The sequence below is a fragment of the Eretmochelys imbricata genome, chromosome 2, assembly GCF_965152235.1.
Source record: "Eretmochelys imbricata isolate rEreImb1 chromosome 2, rEreImb1.hap1, whole genome shotgun sequence".
Taxonomy (NCBI): Eukaryota; Metazoa; Chordata; order Testudines; family Cheloniidae; genus Eretmochelys; species Eretmochelys imbricata.
The window spans coordinates 87,915,648-87,938,538 of NC_135573.1; the positions used below are offsets into that span (position 1 = coordinate 87,915,648).

General features: G+C 40.5%; 1 protein-coding gene across 1 annotated transcript in view; it reads left to right on the forward strand.

Annotated features, from left to right (window-relative positions):
- Nucleotides 1-22,891, forward strand: part of PTPRM (protein tyrosine phosphatase receptor type M) — a 688,077-nt gene that overhangs the window by 634,826 nt on the left and 30,360 nt on the right. Inside the window, exon 25 of the mRNA XM_077809062.1 lies at nt 5,026-5,123. Coding sequence (XP_077665188.1) covers nt 5,026-5,123 — 98 coding nt within the window. The remainder of the gene's footprint in view (nt 1-5,025; nt 5,124-22,891) is intronic.

Sequence of the window (22,891 nt, forward strand, 5' to 3'; positions counted from 1 at the left end):
GAAAACTTTTTTCAGCCTCATTTCTTTTATGATCTTTACTTCCCTCCTTCTTAAGAACAGAAAATGAAAAAATTTCAAGACGTAACTGGTGCTTAGGATCTATTCCTTGGCTTGATTTGTGAGTTCAATACCTGAAATACAGAAGTCTTGAAACCCACAAGGAAAACTCTGGTTACTGAGAAAAAGATTCAAGTCGAGAACAAATAGTTGCAAAATATCCCAGAACTGTCAATGAGCCACTCTTCCAGACTATGGCCCAACTGTCCTCTGCCACAGATGATCCTGTTGAAGGGGAAAAACTATTCTAAAAATACTCTGTGTCTTCCTGGGTCACAGCTTAGGTTACACAGGGATGGTGGCTTCACAGAAGGGGAAGAAAACTGGTTACTTAGACAGAGGATCTGTAACTCCAAACCCCACAGCTCCTACCAGGTGCAGAGAGAAGGTAAACCACTGCTTGATCTTGAGGCATCCCATTCTCTTACAACAACAGCATAGACAGCTGCTATGCTGGGCTTCCATTTACTCCCCTACTGCTAGAGCTGGTTGAAAATTGGAATTTCTGTCCCGTAGGAAATTTGGATATTCTGACATCTGTTTTTTGCCCTGACTTGGGACACACACAAAAATGAAGTATCAAAAATGTTTTCATGGAATGGAAATTTCAGAAAAAATTGTTTTGGAAATGTTGAAACATTTCATTTTGACATTTGCACTTAAAACAAAAGGTTTCAGCATTCCTGAATTGAAATGTTTCATTTTGGCTCAATTCCACATTGAGCCGGTGTGGGGTTTCATGGAATTTGTAGGTCAGGAACCTTACATAGCATTCTCTTCTGTAGGCCAGCCAAAATGTCCAAGGCTGCACCAGGCTCACAGGATTCTCATGGTGCAATGTGCAGTGGTTTGCCCCGAGGTTCAACAGGCTGAAGTGTTTCAATATGAGTCAACCTGACCCAGAACGAGCTATTTTGATCCCATTTTCCCAACAAAAAATTGAAAAATTTCAACAAAATTGAAATTTTCCTTTGAAAAATTTTGGATGTCCAGAAACTATATTTTCCCACAGATAAAACATTTTGGTGGAAAATTTCCAGCTATCTCTACCGATTACAGCTTCCCATTGTGATCCCTTCTTGGGGAGCGAAGGCCACGAGCGGGGATCAGGTGAGATCAGTACTAACTAATATCTGTTATAACATGCCCGATACTCCCTCTCACCTTCTCCCAGCTAGTCCCCATTGTTATTATGCCTTAGGGCATGTCTACACTGCAATGTAAGCCCACGCCTAGTAGAAGTTGAGTTAGCAGACCCTGGGTTTGTTAACCTAGGGCTTGAGCATCTACCCTCGTTTGTAACCCCAGGTTAGGAATTGGTGAACTGGGGATCCCAACCCTGGGGTGCCTGCACCTATCGTGCATTATGCAGGCCCAAGTCCAACCCCCATATCCCAGGCTTCCTAGGAGCCCCCCAAAATGTGGCCACTCTAGCCCTTTGGTCATGGTGCAGTGTGGGAAAACTTACCTGTCCATCAAACTTACCTGTTCACAGAGCGAAGAAAATCAGCCCATGGAATTGTAGAATACTTTTGGTAGACTCCAAGACGACAAGTCTAGAGAAGCTATGTCTACTCTGCAAAGCAGTACTCTTGAACCTTGGGTCTTAGCTTGGCTCAGGCTCAGACCCTCCACCGACATGGGGTCATGGGACCCTGGGTCAGCACAATTTGTGCGTAGACAGAAGTGGGGGTTTGGCTTGAGCCTGAGTTTGAATCCTGGACTTACATAGCAGCCTCGACAGACCCTGCAATGTATATATCCATTTTAAAAATGAGGAGCTGACAGATGGAAAGGTTAAGTGACACACTGAAGTCACAGAGACAGCTGCTGTCAGGGGCAGGGGAGTGAAAGGGCAGAGGGACAGAAAGAGGAGTGAGGGGAGGTACTGAGACTTAGGGGGAGTGGAGCTGAGTCCAGATTAGGAAGGAGAGTTCCTACCTGCTCCTGGGCCCATTCCAGCCCCTCTGGCTTCCTGCTCACTGTTCCTGGCCCAATTCTGGGCACTGCAGGAACCACTCCAGACCCTCTGTGTCCCACTCTTGCCTCCACCTTCCTTCAGTGATGCACAAATTTACATGAGGATGAGTCCCCACAATATTATCATTGTAGGAGCACTAGCCCCTATGTCCTTTTTAACTCCTGGGTCTGCCACCACTGGCTGGTGTCAGGTCAGGATTAAAGCTCATGAATTCTTGGACCCTTCTCCTGTACTCAGACAACTGGACCTTGCCTCTAACAATGAATTACAAGTCACCCAGCTAAGATGTTGGCTATATCCCTTAGAAGAACGGTAAAAAATCACGTGGACAGTTGATGAATTAAAGATATTTGGAACTAGGGCTAGATTTGTTTTGTTTCATGTCACAATGCGCTTCGTGTTATGGAGGCACCCTAGCAGGATTCTATAATTAAAACTGCATTGCATTTTCCTTTGAAGTGGGGATTAAATCTTCTAAATAAACAAGAATTCTAGTGAACAGAGAAAATAAACCAAAAGCTGTCTGGCCTCAATTATACTAAGGTCATAGGCACTAATGACATTGGGCTCAGTCCTCAAGTGTGTTGAATTCACGCTCGGCATAGCTGACAGAAATGGGGGAGGCAAAAATTACTCTGAGTTACTTTTATGCCTCCTCCAATCCTGAACTTGGAGTGGAGAGACTGAATTGGCCCATGACATATATTACAGCAACCACAGGACTGCTCTAATTTACGCTCATTGAAACAATTCCTTAGGGGGCCATTCCACTCGGTAGGGATTGGCAGAGCACATCACTCTCCAGTCCAGCCCCCTCCCTGTTACCAGCCAGCTATGAGGTGCCCCTGGTCCCTTGGGTATTCGTAGTTGTGCCATTAGAGAAGCTCCTAGGTCACTTTCGACCCCTCCAGCAATACAAAGCAACTTAATGGAGTCTGGGATCAGTCACATTATGTTTTTGTTTTGTTTTTTTTGTCTAAAAGGCTATATTGAATCTTATATTGCATAAAAATACAAAAATAAAACAAACCAAAAATTCACCCATAATGTACACTATCAATGGAACATAAGAAAATGGAATACAGATCAATCTTGAATAATATAAAGAGGATATTTATGAGGGGAGATATTCAGCTTCAGGATTCCAAATGCTGAGGAATAATTTCAACTTGCCATGTTCGAGAACACAGTATATATCAAAAGTATCAGATGTTCTGCATTTTAAATTAAAAAATGGACTTGAGTTTGGAATCTAGCACAGTTCAAAACCTGAAGTAGAAGTAAATAGATTCAGGTGCTACACCTGCCTCAAGACTTCTGGTGCTCTTACAGTCACATTTTCCTATTATTTTATGCCTTTTTCTCCTGTAATGTTATGTGAAACACCTTCCCAAGTAAAGGGAAAACTGACTGGCCCTGGGGAAAACAGTGAAACTGACTATTCACAAAGTGCTGTCAAACGCACAAAGCAGACAAGGTGCAGAGAAGTAGGAAACATTTTTTTTAAATCATCTCTGTGTATTAAAGAAAATAATTATAGTGCTTTTAAATGTCACATGTAAAATTAAGTTTTAAAAACATTATACAGAGAAGTGTGGTTTTTAACTTGATACTGTCTTTGCAAAACATTGCACTCTAGCTAGTCCACTGAGGTGTGATTAAGTGGTATTTCAATTGCTGTAAAATTATTATTATTTTATAAATATGTTCCAATTCTGAGTGCAGGAATGACAACACTTTCCAAAGAAGCTTTGTATTGTCAAAACTTATCAACTGGACACAACCCTTTAATTTAATTGAAAATTAAATAAATAAATCAAGGGCTTTATTAATGCTTCAAATATGTACGACTCTCTTTTTTGGAGAGGGAAAGTGGATAAATTTGTGTATTTGTCTCTTAATGAATAGACTAATGGCACTCTCCTGAATAAGTAACTAATTGCTTACTGCGGTATAGAGGTTCAGTAGAGTAGATGATTGACTGTGGATGCGAGGTTTTTAGTAATTGACAGTATTTTATAACTGTTTATTCTCTTTGCATTGAAGTGGTTTCAGATCCAGAAGTTGGGATGAACACCATGGGTAACAGAAAAGATGTAGAAGTAAATGAAATTAGTGACATGGGCGTTCTAGCTTTTTACATTTCTGTCATTACTATTTACAATACTACAATGGATTGACTCTCCACTATTAGCACGGTGCTGCAAGACCTGAGCAATGCAGGGTTTTGAATTCTACAGCACACTGATTTTTCAAGGTTATTCCTCAGAATAAGTTCTGCAGAGTAGACTGTTGTCATGTCATGCCAGGGATCTTTACCATTTCCCCCACTATTTGAAAAATGATATACTGCAGGTCAAAAAAACTGTAACTTCTGCTTCACTTCAGAAAGTACAATTTAGGTGTTGGACTAATTTGATAGTTTTCAGAGTAACAGCCATGTTAGTCCGTATTCGCAAAAAGAAAAGGAGTACTTGTGGCACCTTAGAGACTAACCAATTTATTTGAGCATAAGCTTTCATGAGTTACAAGCTTATGCTCAAATAAATTGGTTAGTCTCTAAGGTGCCACAAGTACTCCTTTTCTTATTTGATAGTGAACACTAAGAAAAATATTTGAAACCTGAAAAGTCAATATAGTCCATTGAGGCTCATTTTATTCCATATATACTTTCCCCAGAATATCATCAAATTGTTACCAGAAAGAGTAATATTATCCAGTTGTCTAATGCCACTTCTGGGTATTATGGTGATAAATATCTAAATGTTGGAGAACTAGCTTTCTCTCACAGCACTATTTCAGAGGGAGAAAAAAATAACTTAAATGCTGGTGGGCTGGATAGTGAGAGAAATTCAACCCTAAATGAAAAATATGACAATACTGATATGTACAGATAAAACAAAATTTCTCTCTCAAAATTTCCTGGAGATAAATTTCCAATCCCAAGACTTTCAGAAAATAACCTTTCCTTTGATATATTATTTCAGGACCAATGCAGGAGACGATATATGACTTCTGGAGAATGGTGTGGCATGAGAACACAGCCAGCATAGTCATGGTAACAAATCTAGTGGAAGTAGGAAGGGTAAGTAATTTTTGTACTTAAAATGATGAAAGACTTTTGAGATGTTTACTTTTGGATATTAAATAACAGACCCCCAAGATACTTGTACACAGACTATAGCACATAAAATATTTACCACTTCTTCTACTAAAAGGTGTATCATTAATTATTTTTAAAATGGCTTGAAGGCTTGGCTTTGATAATATTTGATAACATTTGGCCAACAGAGGCAAAGTAGTATAACTTTATGTGCATCTAATTATTAATAATTACACTAAGCATCAAGGAAACCCTTCTCAGGCAACTTACATCGTCTTCTTTCAGATTAATTCTAGAACGGATTGTTCAAACAAGAGGTTAAACTTTGAGACTGCACATGTTGCACAGAACTGTGCTGTGATACGTTAGTTAAAATCCATCGTGCTTTTATTCCCACCCCCGTAAAAAATGGCACACCTACTTAACCAGGAACTTAATCAAATTGCATGTCCAGGTCATAGTCCTGTGCTAATTTGAGCTTCTAGGAGTGGCTCAGCACAGATATGACTTAAATTTGCTTGGATGTGGGAGTAATAAGAAGACGCTGTTTTACCCTGTGCTCTGTAAATGGAACACTTAGCACTGAAATCAGAAAATAGAATCAGTGTGCTGACCAGGAGGTTTTATTCAGGAATTGATGTATAAAGAAAAAAGTGGAGTTAGCCGCTTGATACTTTACCTTTTTCCATACAGATTGCCTCTGAAGAAGGTTTCCTGGTAGGGTGGCCAGGTGGCCGGTTTTCAACCGGAAAGTTCGATCAAATAGGGGACCTGACAGTGTTCAGTCAAAATCTGCTGACCAGACACCCAAAGTCCAGTTACTGCAGGTGGGAGAGATGGGGAGGCGCCAGGTCATTACCTGTGCCAGCCTCTACTCAGACGTGGCTGCCTCCTACCTGTGTTGAGCAGCTGCAGCTCACAGCTATGGCTCATAGGAGGAAAAGGAGGGTCCTCAGGGGAAGAGGCGGGATGGGGGAAGTTCCTACACTCCTGCTGGAGTTTTTAAATATTACAATGTTGGCAACCCTATCTCCTGGTCATGTCTTTGTTGCTAATATGATTTTCAGCAGGTATTCAAAAGAGGCCACTCTCTTTTTAAAACACACCAATAATGAACCCTTTTATTTTACTACTGGGCCTCTGCACTAGCATCAAATCTGAGCTAGGATTTTCTAAGGGAAATTCAGTAAGAGTAGGGCACCTAACTCCCCTATGTCTCATTGAAAATCCTAGCTGAAATCAGCAGAAACATTGGCTACTCTAAGTCCAGCATTTTCATTAACTGCTGAAGTATAGGGAAACAGTTCATATATTCTGATGTGAGCCAAAATGGTTTTGATGCATGTTTTTAATTTCTTGGTAATGGGGTGGTTGACATATTCTGCTGAAAAATGTTTGTATTATAGGGAGATCCATTTTTAGGTATTATGCATCAGATTGTCAGATCTAGGCTTCTTGTTTACATTCTCAGTTATTGTACCTGTATTTTGAGTCTATGGTTAATTGTTAGTTTAAATCCTACTGTTTAGACACCTCGATGCCTCAGTCTGCCCACAGATCAAGTACCAGTACTGTACTTAGACATCAAAATGATAGGATTTGTGACTGCAATTAACACCAGCTACAAAAACACAGGTACCACTAATTGCAGAGGCAAAAAGAAAGACTAGGTTGAGGCCACTTTAAAAATCCAGTCCCATGAATCAAATATAGGCTTAAACAATGTGACAGCCACACTTACATTCAAACCAAAATGAAAGAAATATATTTGTAATAATAGTACACTCTTAAGTATACTTAATTTGTTAGAGCTTTATCTAGAAATACCTCAAGAAGGGATATTTTAAGGAAATAGTCCTTCCCCCCACCTTAGGGCTTGCCTACATAAGGATACCCAGAAAATTAATCCGAATTAACTAAAACTGTGAATTTGAAGTAGATTAAACTGCATTAAATCCCTGTATGTACACAGTTAATTCAGAAGTAAAATGGCCTTAATTTGGTTTAGTTTAATTCACGTTGGAAGTCAATTAAACTAAACTGAATTAAGGCCCCTTCATTTCTGAACAAGGGTTTTCACAGGGGGGATTAATGCAGTTTAACTAACCCACTTCAAACTCACACCTTTAGTTAATTTGTATTAACTTTCCTGTATGACACCATGTAGACAAGCCGTAAGAGGCAAAAACATTTTATCAGATGAAACAGTATATTGTTATCTTAGAATCAACATTCTGAAGCATAAACTCAAGTGGACTATCAGGTTTCACCCAGAGGAGAGATTGAAGATCTTGGTCATAATCCTTCAGCCCTCAACAACAGTCCTTAACACATCCCCTCAGCAACTTCTACTGTCAGGGGCCCTATTGTGTTTCTGCACAGGTCAAAGCACAAATCCCAAAGGCAGGCAGGCTGCAGTGCCACCATGCATCCTACATCATGTGAATCCCACAGGGGTACAACTGTCCAGCTGGGGGACACAGTTGCGGCTTGCAGAGATATATATCCACTCATTAAGGGAGCAGTAATATTATTTTTAAAAAAGGTATTAAAACTGTATTTTAAGAACAGTGAAATTAGGACACACAAAGAAATGTAGTTAATCACCCCTAGGCTTTGGCCTATAAGTGAGCACATACCCCATTCCCAAAATGGGGCTGTCATCACCAAGGACTTAAATTACAAACATGTCATCTGTCTTTCAACACCTAGCACAAAGGGCTGTGCTACCTTGATTAGTAATGATTTTAATGGGGCTCTGTCCTTGAATTGTGGTCATCATTTTCTGTTTTGAGAATAGGTCAGATTCCTGCAGGGCAAACCCAGTAACCTTTCCTGACTTCAAAGTTTTACTTTTTTGTTGCAGTTGCTAGTATTAGATTTACAGACTTGTTTACAGACCACTTGTCCTATTTAAGTTGAAAAGCAAAGGAAAGTACCCTATTTTTAAGGAAAGAAGAAAGACATGTATTTAACATGTTTGTCACATAATGTGCGTCCTTCATGAATTAGTCATTAAGAGGGTGTATGTGTATTTGTTTACCAAGACTGGCTGGATAGTCATTAAATCAGTACTAGGCACTTGCTTTTTGCCCTGGAGCATTATGCATCAGGGCTGTTTTAATTGCGGTGGAGGAGCCACCATGAGGCTTTCCCTAATGAAAGCACCTGCTGCAGATGACTCATTCTTTGCATTCCCCTCCAGCAGGGTCTGGGTACATCTGCCAATACCTGTCATTATCTGAGACACACTTGTCAAAACCGTGCATCCCTTTAAGCTCCTGTGTGTTCCAGCAAGGGACCCTTGTCAGTTTTTCTGGCACCTGCAGACTACTGTGCACCTGGCATTTAAATGGCACAGAAATGTGTTTTGATTGTTTTCCCTCTTTAATGAACCTACTTAAGGGACATTTAGCTCTCTATCTAGTAGCCTGTTACCCAGTCATTCACATTTGCATTGTTTGTGTGGAGACTCAAAACTCACTTGTGTTGTTATATCAATCCATCTGCCAGAAGTCTTATAACAAACTCTGCAGGGCTCCCAAAGGAGACTTTTGCACTGGTAAGTTAAGCTAATGATTTCTAAACATATTTAGTCAGTTTTATGAAGACCTCATTAGAATGTAACTGTTTATTAAAAATCTAAATGAGATCTCACAGTCATTTAGGAAAATCATTGTTGAGTTGCCATGAATAGTTCTCTGATAACAGGTGATGAAGTGGTTTGAGGCAAAGAGAGGTTGAAGCAGATGTGAGAGCCTCGACCAAAAAACTACAGGTTCTTTAATAGCATGGATAAAAAGGTCTGTTTCCTCGGTAGGTTGGTGTTGGCCAGATTTTCCATTTAAAATGAAGTTTTGCATAAAAGAAATTACAGTCCGCTTAAGGAATATGATGCACACAGTTTAAGTGCCAGATTCAAAATTTTACGGGGTGAAAAATAAAGCCAAGACTACACAAAAGTGCTCCAGAGAGACACTATTCCAAAATAGTAAGCTGATCTGAGAGACCTCTACTTCTCTGTGTATAAACTGTATAATTACTAAATTGTTTAATGTGAATCAAGTTATTTTCCTGAGTTGGAGGAACTAGAAACTGGTATAAAGAAAAGGAGTACTTGTGGCACCTTAGAGACTAACCAATTTAGTTGAGCATGAGCTTTCGTGAGCTACAGCTCACTACATTGGATGCATACCGTGGAAACTGCAGCAGACTTTATATACACACAGAGAATATGAAACAATACCTCCTCCCACCCCACTGTCCTGCTGGTAATAGCTTATCTAAAGTGATCATCAGGTTGGGCCATTTCCAGCACAAATCCAGGTTTTCTCACCCTCCACCCCCCCACACAAATTCACTCTCCTGCTGGTGATTGCCCATCCAAAGTGACAACTCTTTACACAATGTGCATGATAATCAAGTTGGGCCATTTCCTGCACAAATCCAGGTTCTCTCACCTCCTCACCCCCCTCCCAAAAACCACACACACAAACTCACTCTCCTGCTGGTAATAGCTCATCCAAAGTGACCACTCTCCCTACAATGTGCATGATAATCAAGGTGGGCCATTTCCAGCACAAATCCAGGTTTTCTCACACACCCCCCACCCCCATACACACACAAACTCACTCTCCTGCTGGTAATAGCTCATCCAAACTGACCACTCTCCAAGTTTAAATCCAAGTTAAACCTGAACATCTGGGGGGGGGTAGGAAAAAACAAGGGGAAATAGGCTACCTTGCATAATGATTTAGCCACTCCCAGTCTCTATTTAAGCCTAAATTAATAGTATCCAATTTGCAAATGAATTCCAATTCAGCAGTTTCTCGCTGGAGTCTGGATTTGAAGTTTTTTTGTTTTAAGATAGCGACCTTCATGTCTGTGATTGCGTGACCAGAGAGATTGAAGTGTTCTCCGACTGGTTTATGAATGTTATAATTCTTGACATCTGATTTGTGTCCATTTATTCTTTTACGTAGAGACTGTCCAGTTTGACCAATGTAAATGGCAGAGGGGCATTGCTGGCACATGATGGCATATATCACATTGGTGGATGTGCAGGTGAACGAGCCTCTGATAGTGTGGCTGATGTTATTAGGCCCTGTGATGGTGTCCCCTGAATAGATATGTGGGCACAATTGGCAACGGGCTTTGTTGCAAGGATAAGTTCCTGGGTTAGTGGTTCTGTTGTGTGGTATGTGGTTGTTGGTGAGTATTTGCTTCAGGTTGTGGGGCTGTCTGTAGGCAAGGACTGGCCTGTCTCCCAAGATTTGTGAGAGTGTTGGGTCATCCTTTAGGATAGGTTGTAGATCCTTAATAATGCGTTGGAGGGGTTTTAGTTGGGGGCTGAAGGTGACGGCTAGTGGCGTTCTGTTATTTTCTTTGTTAGGCCTGTCCTGTAGTAGGTAACTTCTGGGAACTCTTCTGGCTCTATCAATCTGTTTCTTTACTTCCGCAGGTGGGTATTGTAGTTGTAAGAAAGCTTGACAGAGATCTTGTAGGTGTTTGTCTCTGTCTGAGGGGTTGGAGCAAATGCGGTTGTATCGCAGAGCTTGGCTGTAGACGATGGATCGTGTGGTGTGGTCAGGGTGAAAGCTGGAGGCATGCAGGTAGGAATAGCGGTCAGTAGGTTTCCGGTATAGGGTGGTGTTTATGTGACCATTGTTTATTAGCACTGTAGTGTCCAGGAAGTGGATCTCTTGTGTGGACTGGACCAGGCTGAGGTTGGTGGTGGGATGGAAATTGTTGAAATCATGGTGGAATTCCTCAAGGGCTTCTTTTCCATGGGTCCAGATGATGAAGATGTCATCAATATAGCGCAAGTAGAGTAGGGGCTTTAGGGGACGAGAGCTGAGGAAGCGTTGTTCTAAATCAGCCATAAAAATGTTGGCATACTGTGGGGCCATGCGGGTACCCATAGCAGTGCCGCTGATCTGAAGGTATACATTGTCCCCAAATGTGAAATAGTTATGGGTAAGGACAAAGTCACAAAGTTCAGCCACCAGGTTAGCCGTGACATTATCGGGGATAGTGTTCCTGACGGCTTGTAGTCCATCTTTGTGTGGAATGTTGGTGTAGAGGGCTGCCTCTACACCAACATACCACACAAAGATGGACTACAAGCCGTCAGGAACACTATCCCCGATAATGTCACGGCTAACCTGGTGGCTGAACTTTGTGACTTTGTCCTTACCCATAACTATTTCACATTTGGGGACAATGTATACCTTCAGATCAGCGGCACTGCTATGGGTACCCGCATGGCCCCACAGTATGCCAACATTTTTATGGCTGATTTAGAACAACGCTTCCTCAGCTCTCGTCCCCTAAAGCCCCTACTCTACTTGCGCTATATTGATGACATCTTCATCATCTGGACCCATGGAAAAGAAGCCCTTGAGGAATTCCACCATGATTTCAACAATTTCCATCCCACCACCAACCTCAGCCTGGTCCAGTCCACACAAGAGATCCACTTCCTGGACACTACAGTGCTAATAAACAATGGTCACATAAACACCACCCTATACCGGAAACCTACTGACCGCTATTCCTACCTGCATGCCTCCAGCTTTCACCCTGACCACACCACACGATCCATCGTCTACAGCCAAGCTCTGCGATACAACCGCATTTGCTCCAACCCCTCAGACAGAGACAAACACCTACAAGATCTCTGTCAAGCTTTCTTACAACTACAATACCCACCTGCGGAAGTAAAGAAACAGATTGATAGAGCCAGAAGAGTTCCCAGAAGTTACCTACTACAGGACAGGCCTAACAAAGAAAATAACAGAACGCCACTAGCCGTCACCTTCAGCCCCCAACTAAAACCCCTCCAACGCATTATTAAGGATCTACAACCTATCCTAAAGGATGACCCAACACTCTCACAAATCTTGGGAGACAGGCCAGTCCTTGCCTACAGACAGCCCCACAACCTGAAGCAAATACTCACCAACAACCACATACCACACAACAGAACCACTAACCCAGGAACTTATCCTTGCAACAAAGCCCGTTGCCAATTGTGCCCACATATCTATTCAGGGGACACCATCACAGGGCCTAATAACATCAGCCACACTATCAGAAGCTCGTTCACCTGCACATCCACCAATGTGATTTATGCCATCATGTGCCAGCAATGCCCCTCTGCCATGTACATTGGTCAAACTGAACAGTCTCTACGTAACAGAATAAATGGACACAAATCAGATGTCAAGAATTATAACATTCATAAACCAGTCGGAGAACACTTCAATCTCTCTGGTCACGCAATCACAGACATGAAGGTCGCTATCTTAAAACAAAAAAACTTCAAATCCAGACTCCAGCGAGAAACTGCTGAATTGGAATTCATTTGCAAATTGGATACTATTAATTTAGGCTTAAATAGAGACTGGGAGTGGCTAAGTCATTATGCAAGGTAGCCTATTTCCCCTTGTTTTTTCCTACCCCCCCCCCCCCCAGATGTTCAGGTTTAACTTGGATTTAAACTTGGAGAGTGGTCAGTTTGGATGAGCTATTACCAGCAGGAGAGTGAGTTTGTGTGTGTATGGGGGTGGGGGGTGTGTGAGAAAACCTGGATTTGTGCTGGAAATGGCCCACCTTGATTATCATGCACATTGTAGGGAGAGTGGTCACTTTGGATGAGCTATTACCAGCAGGAGAGTGAGTTTGTGTGTGTGGTTTTTGGGAGGGGGGTGAGGAGGTGAGAGAACCTGGATTTGTGCAGGAAATGGCCCAACTTGATTATCATGCACATTGCGTAAAGAGTTGTCACTTTGGATGGGCTATCACCAGCAGGAGAGTGAATTTGTGTGGGGGGGTGGAGGGTGAGAAAACCTGGATTTGTGCTGGAAATGGCCCAACCTGATGATCACTTTAGATAAGCTATTACCAGCAGGACAGTGGGGTGGGAGGAGGTATTGTTTCATATTCTCTGTGTGTATATAAAGTCTGCTGCAGTTTCCACGGTATGCATCCGATGAAGTGAGCTGTAGCTCACGAAAGCTCATGCTCAACTAAATTGGTTAGTCTCTAAGGTGCCACAAGTACTCCTTTTCTTTTTGTGAATACAGACTAACATGGCTGTTACTTAGAAACCGGTATGTTTATCCAAAAAAAAAAATATATGGATGATTGGCAAACATAGACAACAAATCATCATTGCCAGTTCTCAGAGACTGCGTGTAAAGCTTGATCCTCCCATTGAAGTCTGTGGGAGCCTTTTCACTGACTTCAGTGGGAGTTGGATTAGGCCCTTACATCAGAATCATGTTGGCCAAAGTCCCCTTCTGATTCTTGTTGGAGACCTGTTTAGAATCTCATACCTTGAAACATCACTTCCTTCCCAAAAGCTTTATGGTGAAGATTTGGAAAGCTGGTGAGTTCTGCTCATGTAGCTGTATCATTTTCTTTTCACTTTTCACTTTCCTCCTTTTCACTCACTGAACTGTTACTGATTTTTTGTTGGGCACCTGGATTCTGGTTTCGCTTGTCACATCACTTTACATTAGATTCTTTCAGGAGTCACTTTCCACACCCTTTTGCTTGATGGAGGAGTTTGGAAATAAATAAATGATGAAAGCAATGCTGAAACCCAACAGAAGCAGCTGATATATAAAGTCACAGCTAGTCCTCATGTTTTTCTATCATTATTTTAGTATCATAAAATATTTACCAACAGGTGGCAGCAGAAATAAATATGCAAAATAAAACCAAAGCAGAAGCATCATATTAGAAGCCTAATAACTAATTATAGTGTCACAGTTATTATCAAGAACTAAAAACAGCAAGTTCTGACAATATTAATATGCACAAAAATTAGTTTGGAAGCAGGCAGGGTTGCAATAATGTAACATACCTGAGACAAAAAGAAAAGGAGTACTTGTGGCACCTTAGAGAGTAACAAATTTATTTGAGCATAAGCTTTCGTGAGCTACCGCTCACTTCATCGGATGCAAATTTGTTAGTCTCTAAGGTGCCACAAGTACTCCTTTTCTTTTTGCAAATACAGACTAACACGGCTGCTACTCTGATAGCTGAGACAAACACACAGAGCAAGGAAATTAATAGTTAAGCCAGTAAAGTGCATTACTCCTTCATGCACACCTTATCCTTACCACAGCTACTGTATACAACAGACTATGCATTGCAACCTTAATTCTGCCCCTTTTCCACACATATGCACGCACTCCTTTATTGGATTATTTTCCCCCAACAATAGTAATCGTGTTGTTTGGTGTAGTAGTTGGTTGTATTGGGACACAGCAGTTTAGTGTTTGCAGAATGGCAATTAAAAGTGACGATGAAAGGCTGGCATCCTTGTGAGCGCAAAGTTAAGGTTGCCCTACATGGTCTGTGTTGTGTGGTAGTTGTGGTAATAGTAGGGTATGGAGGGAGGAGTAGAGAGTATGTGCAGTTAGGTGTTTTAACTTTTCATTTCCTTGCTGTTATGGATTTGTCTTGGGTATGTTAGGTGTGTAGCAATCTTAACTACTCCACAGAAATGTGTTTGGGATATTAATATCCTAGGATTTTTCAAAGTGTAAGAGTGGGTACATGGGTAAGGCTAGGCAGACATGTATGAAGGTAGAAGATTTTACCTGCCAGCAGCTGCGCATGAGCCCTTCTTAACCAGTGGCTGCCCAAGAAACCATTGTGGGGTAAAATCTGACAAGAAAGGGTGGTTCCTATTAGAGAAGGTTTTATGTATACCCAGCCCCCATCAATCAAGTGTCCATGCACTTGGCACTCATCAATCAAGCTTTGGTGCACAGCACATACATTTTAAATTATAATGTGAATAATGGTTAAAAATTACCCCAAGTCCATAATCTGTTTTTTTAAATTCATTACACCAGATCTACACATATTTACCATGTTTAGGCAGACATTGGTTTATACAAGATATCAGTCAACAGTGAAAAGTAGGACTGCCAAGGACAAATATCAGCCAAATCCCAATTCCAAAGACATTGTATTATAAATGTATAATGAGAAACCAGACACAAACTATGTGTAAAATTCAGTGGGCATAAAACTAACCATGTGTGAAATTTCACACCAATTAACCACCTACTTTTAGAGTAAAACAGGAATTTATAGTCCACATTTGAATAGAACTCTAACTGTAGAGCTGCTACCAGGCACCTCCATAATATTGCATTTATATTGCATTTCACATGCAAACCACTTTGAATACTTACCACATAGTATGTGCAAACTATATGTGGGATTCATTTAATTCACTACTGAAGTGCAGCCTCTGCTGGGGTGAAACACAGTAACTGTTGAACAGCACACAAAATTCTACATTAATATTTAGGATAAAGTGTAGAATATTTTATCGAATTGAAACTGCAGGGAAATTTAATAAGACTTATAATTACACAGGTTGGAATTAGTTCTGGACATTGGGGTTAATACACTTGTTCTTATGAGAAGTGTCATGGATTTTTTAATGACCATCGGTGACTAAGATTTCTTTTATCTCTGAAGACAGAAACCAAAATATAGAGATGGGGAAATCACCAGATGCACTAAATCCAGTCCCTGTCTCCAGGCCCTCTCTAAACTGTGCTCTAAGACTAAAAATATTGTAATTCCCCATTTAGTGTTTATTTTATTCATAAATATATTTTTTCCTGGTAACTTCTACACATACTCGGTGGTGGTGGTAGTTGTTTTTAACAGAAAAGGATGGCAGATATGCTTTTTAACAGAATGCCAAACAAAAAAAATGATAAAATCTCATAGTTTAAAACCTTTGTTAATCTGGCAAATCAGTGAATAACATCATATGTCTAGCAGTCAAAACACATTTCTGCTTTCTAAATTTATAACCTGAAATAACAAGTTGGCCTTATTCCATCATGCATAGCAGGGGAAGAGTCCTAAGAGGAAAGAATTGGCTGTTATTCTCCAGGAAACTAGAAGGACTCTTTTAATAAAGATGTCCACAAATCAACAACGTTTGCCTTATTGAACAGAGCAGCAGCATACATGTGCACAACATTGCCCGGTGTAACTTCAAGCAAAGATGAATTCAGTTTTCAGAGTTTTGTTGCATCCCCTGTTTGCAGTAGAACGGATGCTCTAGAAAATATTCCTCAATTGAGATTAATATCTTAATTCACACTAATCCAATTTAGACAGATCGATTTGAAAAGTAAACACAAGTGGTTTAAGGAAACACAGATATGTGGATAAATGTGTTGGGGCAGATGTTTGGATACAACCCACATGCACAGAGCAAAAGTTAAAGGATGTAAAGATGGCTTGAAAGCTCACCTTTTCACTGCCTTGAGCATCTGTTTGTCTTAGGTACTTTTATGACCCTTGTCACCGTCAAATATCTGCATGTCTTACAAGCTTTAATGTACTTAGCTTTATAACACCCTTGTGAAATAGGGAATTACTATTGTCCCCATTTTTCAGATGGAAAACTGAGGCCCAGATCCTCAAAGGTATCCAGGCATGTAATTCCTGTTGTTTTCAGTGGGAGTTAATTACTTAAATACCTTTGAGGATCTCGGCCAGAGAGACTAAGTGACTTGCCCCAGGTCACACAGGATATACCACACAGTCGTGGTGGAACAGGGAATTGAAGTCCCGGGCTAATGGTCTAACCACTAGACCATCCTTCCTCTTTCAACTGGACTACAATCCATAAATGTAATTGTCCATTGGACCATCTTTCCTTATGCTGCTGCTTTGTGCTTGACCAGTTTCTCTAGGGCCACTCTTATTTGCATAAACTTTTAATAGCCAGAGGGGGCCAAAATCACCCCAAGATAAGCAATGACATAGAGGCATCCAGCCACACCAATTTCTTCATGCTGTACCAGCAATGGGGAGAAGGCATGTGGCATATGAACCCTTTTGTTAGGGCAGCCAGGGCAGTCAATCAGAGGAGACTGTCCTGGACAGGTGTTGAATTGTATTGAATCTCACAAGTGAACTGCAACTGTCCTCCTATACTGGTACTGCCACTTCGGGGTCTTTGTTGGCCAGTTCTGGTCCCCAGTGCAGCAGAGGTTGGAGGCAGCTTTCAGCCCTGAGTCCTCATTCCAGGCAGACTGGAGGAATTTGTCTGCCACCATGTGTATGGAACCTGCACCAGCAGAATTCATAGAGAGAATCTCACCCAATATAAGAGAACAATAGAAAGAATAGAAGTACTTGTGGCACCTTAGAGACTAACGAATTTATTTGAGCATAAGCTTTCGTGAGCTACAGCTCACTTCATCAGATGCATGTAGTGGAAAATACAGTGGGGAGATTTTATATACACAGAGAACATGAAACAATGGATGTTCCCATACAGACTGTAACAAGAGTGATCAGGAAAGGTGAGCTATTACCAGCAAGAGAGGGGTGGGAGGGGGGGAAAAACTTTTGTAGTGATAATCAAGGTGGGCCATTTCCGGCAGAACATCTGAACAACAGTACGGGGGGAAATAAACAAGGGGAAATAGTTTTACTTTGTGTAATGACATATCCACTCCCAGTCTTTATTCAAGCCTAATTTAATGGTTCCAGTTTGCAAATTAATTCCAATTCAGCAGTCTCTCACTGGAGTCTGGTTTTGAAGTTTTTTTGTTGAAGAATTGCCACTTTTAGGTCTGTAATCGAGTGACCAAAGAGATTGAAGTGTTCTCCGACTGGTTTTTGAATGTTATCATTCTTGACGTCTGATTTGTGTCCATTTATTCTTTTACGTAGAGTCTGTCCAGTTTGGCCAACGTACATGGCAGAGGGGCATTGCTGGCACATGATGGCATATATCACATTGGTAGATGTGCAGGTGAACGAGCCTCTGATAGTGTGGCTGATGTGATTAGGCCCTATGATGGTGTCCCCTGAATAGATATGTGGACACAGTTGGCAACGGGCTTTGTTGCAAGGATAGGTTCCTGGGTTAGTGGTTCTGTTGTGGGGTATGTGGTTGCTGGTGAGTATTTGCTTCAGATTGGGGGGCTGTCTGTAAGCAAGGACTGGCCTGTCTCCCAAGATCTTTGAGAGTTTTAACATTTGAATTATAACATTCAAAACCCATTCGGAGAACACTTCAATCTCTTTGGTCACTCGATTACAGCCCTAAAAATGGCAATTCTTCAAGAAAAAAACTTCAGAACCAGACTCCAACAAGAGACTGCTGAATTGGAATTAATTTGCAAACTGGATACCATTAACTTAGGCTTGAATAAAAACTGGGAGTGGATGTGTCATTACACAAAGTAAAACTATTTCCCCATGTGTATTTCCCCTCCCCACTCCCCCCGCTGTTCCTCAGATGTTCTTGTCAACTGCTGGAAATGGCCCACCTTGATTATCACTACGAAAGGTTTCCCCCCACCCCCAGGTCTCCTTCTGGTAATAGCTCAACTTTCCTGATCACTCTTGTTACAGTGTGTATGGTAACACCCACTGTTTCATGTTCTCTGTGTATATAAAATCTCCCCACTGTATTTTCCACTACATGCATCCAATGAAGTGAAATGTAGCTCACGAAAGCTTATACTCAAATAAATTTGTTAGTCTCTAAGGTGCCACAAGTACTCCTTTTCTTTTTGCGGATACAGACTAACACGGCTGCTACTCTGAAACCTGTCAATAGAAAGAATGATACCTTGCATTTATACCAAGCCTTTAGTATGGGGATCCCAAAGCACATTGTAAGCATTAATTAAGCCTCATAACACAAGTGTTCTTAACTATTTTACAGGTGTGCAAAATGAGGCACAGGTAGATAAATGACTTGCCCAAGATCAAACAGCAAGTTTGCACCAGAGCTTGGAATATAACTCAGATATCTTGATTGAGATTTTCAAAAGAGTCTAGAGATTTGAGATAAATATCTAATCATTATAATTAGTGGAAAATATTTGTCTAAACCGCCTAGATTCAGTCCTCAGTTCCCTCTTCCTTATTCTGACCACTGGAACCTACGTACTCTGACCATTCAGAGCAACATACTCACAAATTAAGACAAGGTACATATTTTGGAAAAAAGAAGAAAGACTGGATTTTATTTTCTCTCAAATCTACAAATTTGAAACATTCTTAATCACGATACTTTTTTTGTTTCAAATTGATTTAAAACAAAATTCTTACACTTATTTGATCTCCTTGTTCTTCAGATCAGTAAAATAAGAGTAAGATTAGTTATCCTGATTTACAGCAGCAAAAAGCATAAAAAGTTTTCACAGGTGACTTTAGATGGCTATTTCATTTTACTTCCATGAGATTCCGTTTCAAATTTTATGTCTATTTTATTATCTTTACTTAGTTCAGGGTTCATTTTAAATTAGATTGTATAAACCTGTTCTGCATTAACAATAAGCCATGCAGTGCATGGGCAGTAGCTAGCTATATGACATCTTGTTAAGGATATTTTAGACTCAAAGCAAATTAGGAAATCTGAATGATCAGTGTTATTTAAACTGCTGAATACTAACTATGAGGTTTATTTCCCTGCCAGTTCACATATCAGTTCTGTAATGTTCCTATTCCAAAGATGAGTGAATTCTCGTTCTTGCTTTTCATGGCCACAGTTTCAAAGCATGTTACTTGCCTAAGGCCAAATACACTGTTTTAAAGCAATCAAGCTTAATCACTATTCCATTTCACTGTTTATATGCTTCCCATATTGTTTGCTATATTTACTAGTGAGCACAACTTGCCACCCTTATCTTTATCTTTTAGGCTCTAACTTTACCCCATTTTGCTGTCTTTGAGATGTAAGTAGATGATGATCTGCTTACATATCCCGAAAGCTATTAGTAAAATAAATACATATGTAACAGATGGACAAGTGCACCTGGGGTTTTATGCCCATAGAGCTGTCATGACCTCCCTCCAATCATACTTTAACTTCTAAGGGGAGTACACCTGTATTTTTTGGCAATGGGATTGGAAACAAATGTGGTATAATCTCAAAGCTACCTCTCAATCTTTGTTCTACTTATATGAGCATTGAAAATTGTATTCTCTATCTTGTGGCTGACATTAATCAATGTTTTATTGGTGCAAAAACCTATTGTAATTGTTTTTTTTTATTTTGCTGTGCAAAAACCAATTATAACACATTTAATATTTATTTTAACTATATATACATATGTAGAGAAGGTTTACGTATATGATATAGATATATCTGTATCATATACCTAAACCTTCTGTTTGACTTTTACTTTAAAATATGTTCCAAATATTTATACAAAAACCAAAGAAATGTATCCAGATGCAGTAACTGAAGAGGCTCTGTTAAAATTTTTGATGTACACATTTTGGTATTTTTACTAGCAGTGTTTTTTATAGTTATGTAAAATCTTTTCTGTCCTCGTTGTAAAGGTATTTACTTCAAACAAATAAAGGTCTTGATGCAGCAAACATTTATGGACCTGATTCCCATTTTACGCTATCTTGTTGAACGCAGTTTACATTAACGTGAAGGGCCTTAGTGTAGATCAGAATCAGGTCCTTCTGTGCTTGCTTAACATTCGGCACATTGAACAGTCCAGTGAGTAAACATACATAAAGTTTATCACATGCTTAAATAGTTGCAGGATTGGAGCCAAAATGATTTATTAAAAAATAAACACAGAATGTTATCGTCTCCCAGCCTGCGAAACACTTAGCAGAGCCAGTTGATGGCTATAGCTGCAGCCTTGGCACTGTTCCCATAGCTGATGCACCCCTCTTCCACCAGAGAGAAATGGCAGGGGATTGCGTTGTCATGGATCTATCAACACTACTCCCAATCTGCCCCACATCCAAAATCCCCTATGCGATGGAAAGCAAAAAGCCTCCATGGGGCAGAGCTGCATGGGGCACTGAGGTTCGTAACCTCTGTGCAGGACCTCCAACCCTACCACAACTGTTCCATTGGGTCATCTTAAATGAGAATTCAAAAGGAAACAAAATCCAGCCATTAAGACAAAAGAAAGGGGAAGTGTGCATCACGAAATCTGCCACAGAAGTGGACTTTTTAAATGTCCCTATTCCTTAATTATAATCCAGGCTATCTAAACTGCACCTGTGACGTGAAGAAGAGCTCTGTGTAGCTGAAAACCTTGTCTCTATTCACCAACAGAAGTTGGTCCAATAACTTTGTCTCTCTAGACTGCACCAAGTTAGAAACATGTGTGTTTTCCTTCAGACCCAAGCAGTTTAGGTGAATCTATATTTTAAATAGTTTATTTTACTAACCTCAGCTGTTTTGAGATGGCAGGCACCCATCTGAAAGGAGCTGAGCTAAAGTTAGAAACATAATGCTCAGTAGTGGTGTTGTGACTGTGACTGCAGCTGCTTCCTCTTTCATACGTGCCTTGGAAATGTGTATGTGTATCAGATTTCACCCATGAAAAAGCTACAGGCAGGAAGAGGAAGTTAAGGTCAGAAAGAGGGCTGTCAGTAGGCTGTACCAGTCTGTTGACAATGTGAAGAGGTGCTTACTCTGCACAGGACACAGGAAAACATCTTCAAGCAGTGAGGAAAAGGCTATTTCAAGTATTTCCCTAACAACAAATGTAAAGGTTCACTCAGTTTGAGTCAGGGATTTGAACAAAACCAGTGGCCTGGATTATCAAATAGAACAGACAGACAGATAAACAATGAACCTCCAATATGTTTCTTATGGCTTCCCTTTTCCTAACTTCAGGGCTTTCGGAAAATCTTCTATGTGGAATTTTTTAAAAGAATTATAGACAGTAGAATAGGAGTACCAGCACTAGGAACTGCATGCAGCTATTTTTAACGTTTTAAATGGTGTGTGTTCATCGCTGGCAACAGATATTTAGATACATTTCTCTAGTGAAGAATGAGACTAAATATAGTGCCTATTTTTATTCCTGTTCTATTCATTTCCAGTGTAAAATATGCAGTTACTTTTGTATGCAGCCAATCAAGAATTGTATATTTATGCAAAACTACATACTTGCATATATTAGAAGATTAACATTTAATTTCCCCTTGGTGAGAGGAAGGGAGAAACATCATGTGTAACAGATACATAATAGATGCTGGTCCTATCATTTAATGTACTACTGGAACGTGCCCAGATACAAAAGTGATGGTTGTGAGATAAGAACCTGACAAGAGAAGAACAGAAGTTAAATATATAACTAATCAATGTGTAATGTTCCTCACCAACCATCTCACTGACAAAAATTGGAGAAGGGACAATTTTTCAGTATTTACAGCTACATGTTTCTTCTTTGAGTAGCGTCCCTATGGGTGCTCTACTTCCGCCCCCTGCTCCTTTGATCGGAGATTTCTCATAGCAGCATCCGTTCAGTCCATGCATGCATGCTAGTCACTCAGCCTCGTGCCCCGTGCTGTTGTTATACAGCACTGTGCAGGTGAACCGCCCTCAGTTCCTTCTCAACTCATACCTCAGGCTGAAAATGAGCTGTGGGAGTTGAGATATCTCAACTTTATTCTAGTATTTAGTTTATAGACGTTCTTAGTATTAGTGTAATTAGTAAGTAGTAGTAGCTTTAGCTTCTTCTTCTTCGAGTAGTGTTCCTACGGGTGCTCCACTGTAGCTGTATCTGACACCCACCCCCCCAGGTCTGCCTCAAGGGTATCTAGCGCTGGCAAGCAAACCGCCCTCAGTTCCTTCTCAACCCCCCTGGGGCTGAGATGGAATGAGTAGCAGTCCAGTTTACTTATTTACTTTATATTTGATAGTGTTAATTTATAATTGTTCTTAGAGTTTCCATTCTTTTTTGTAGTAC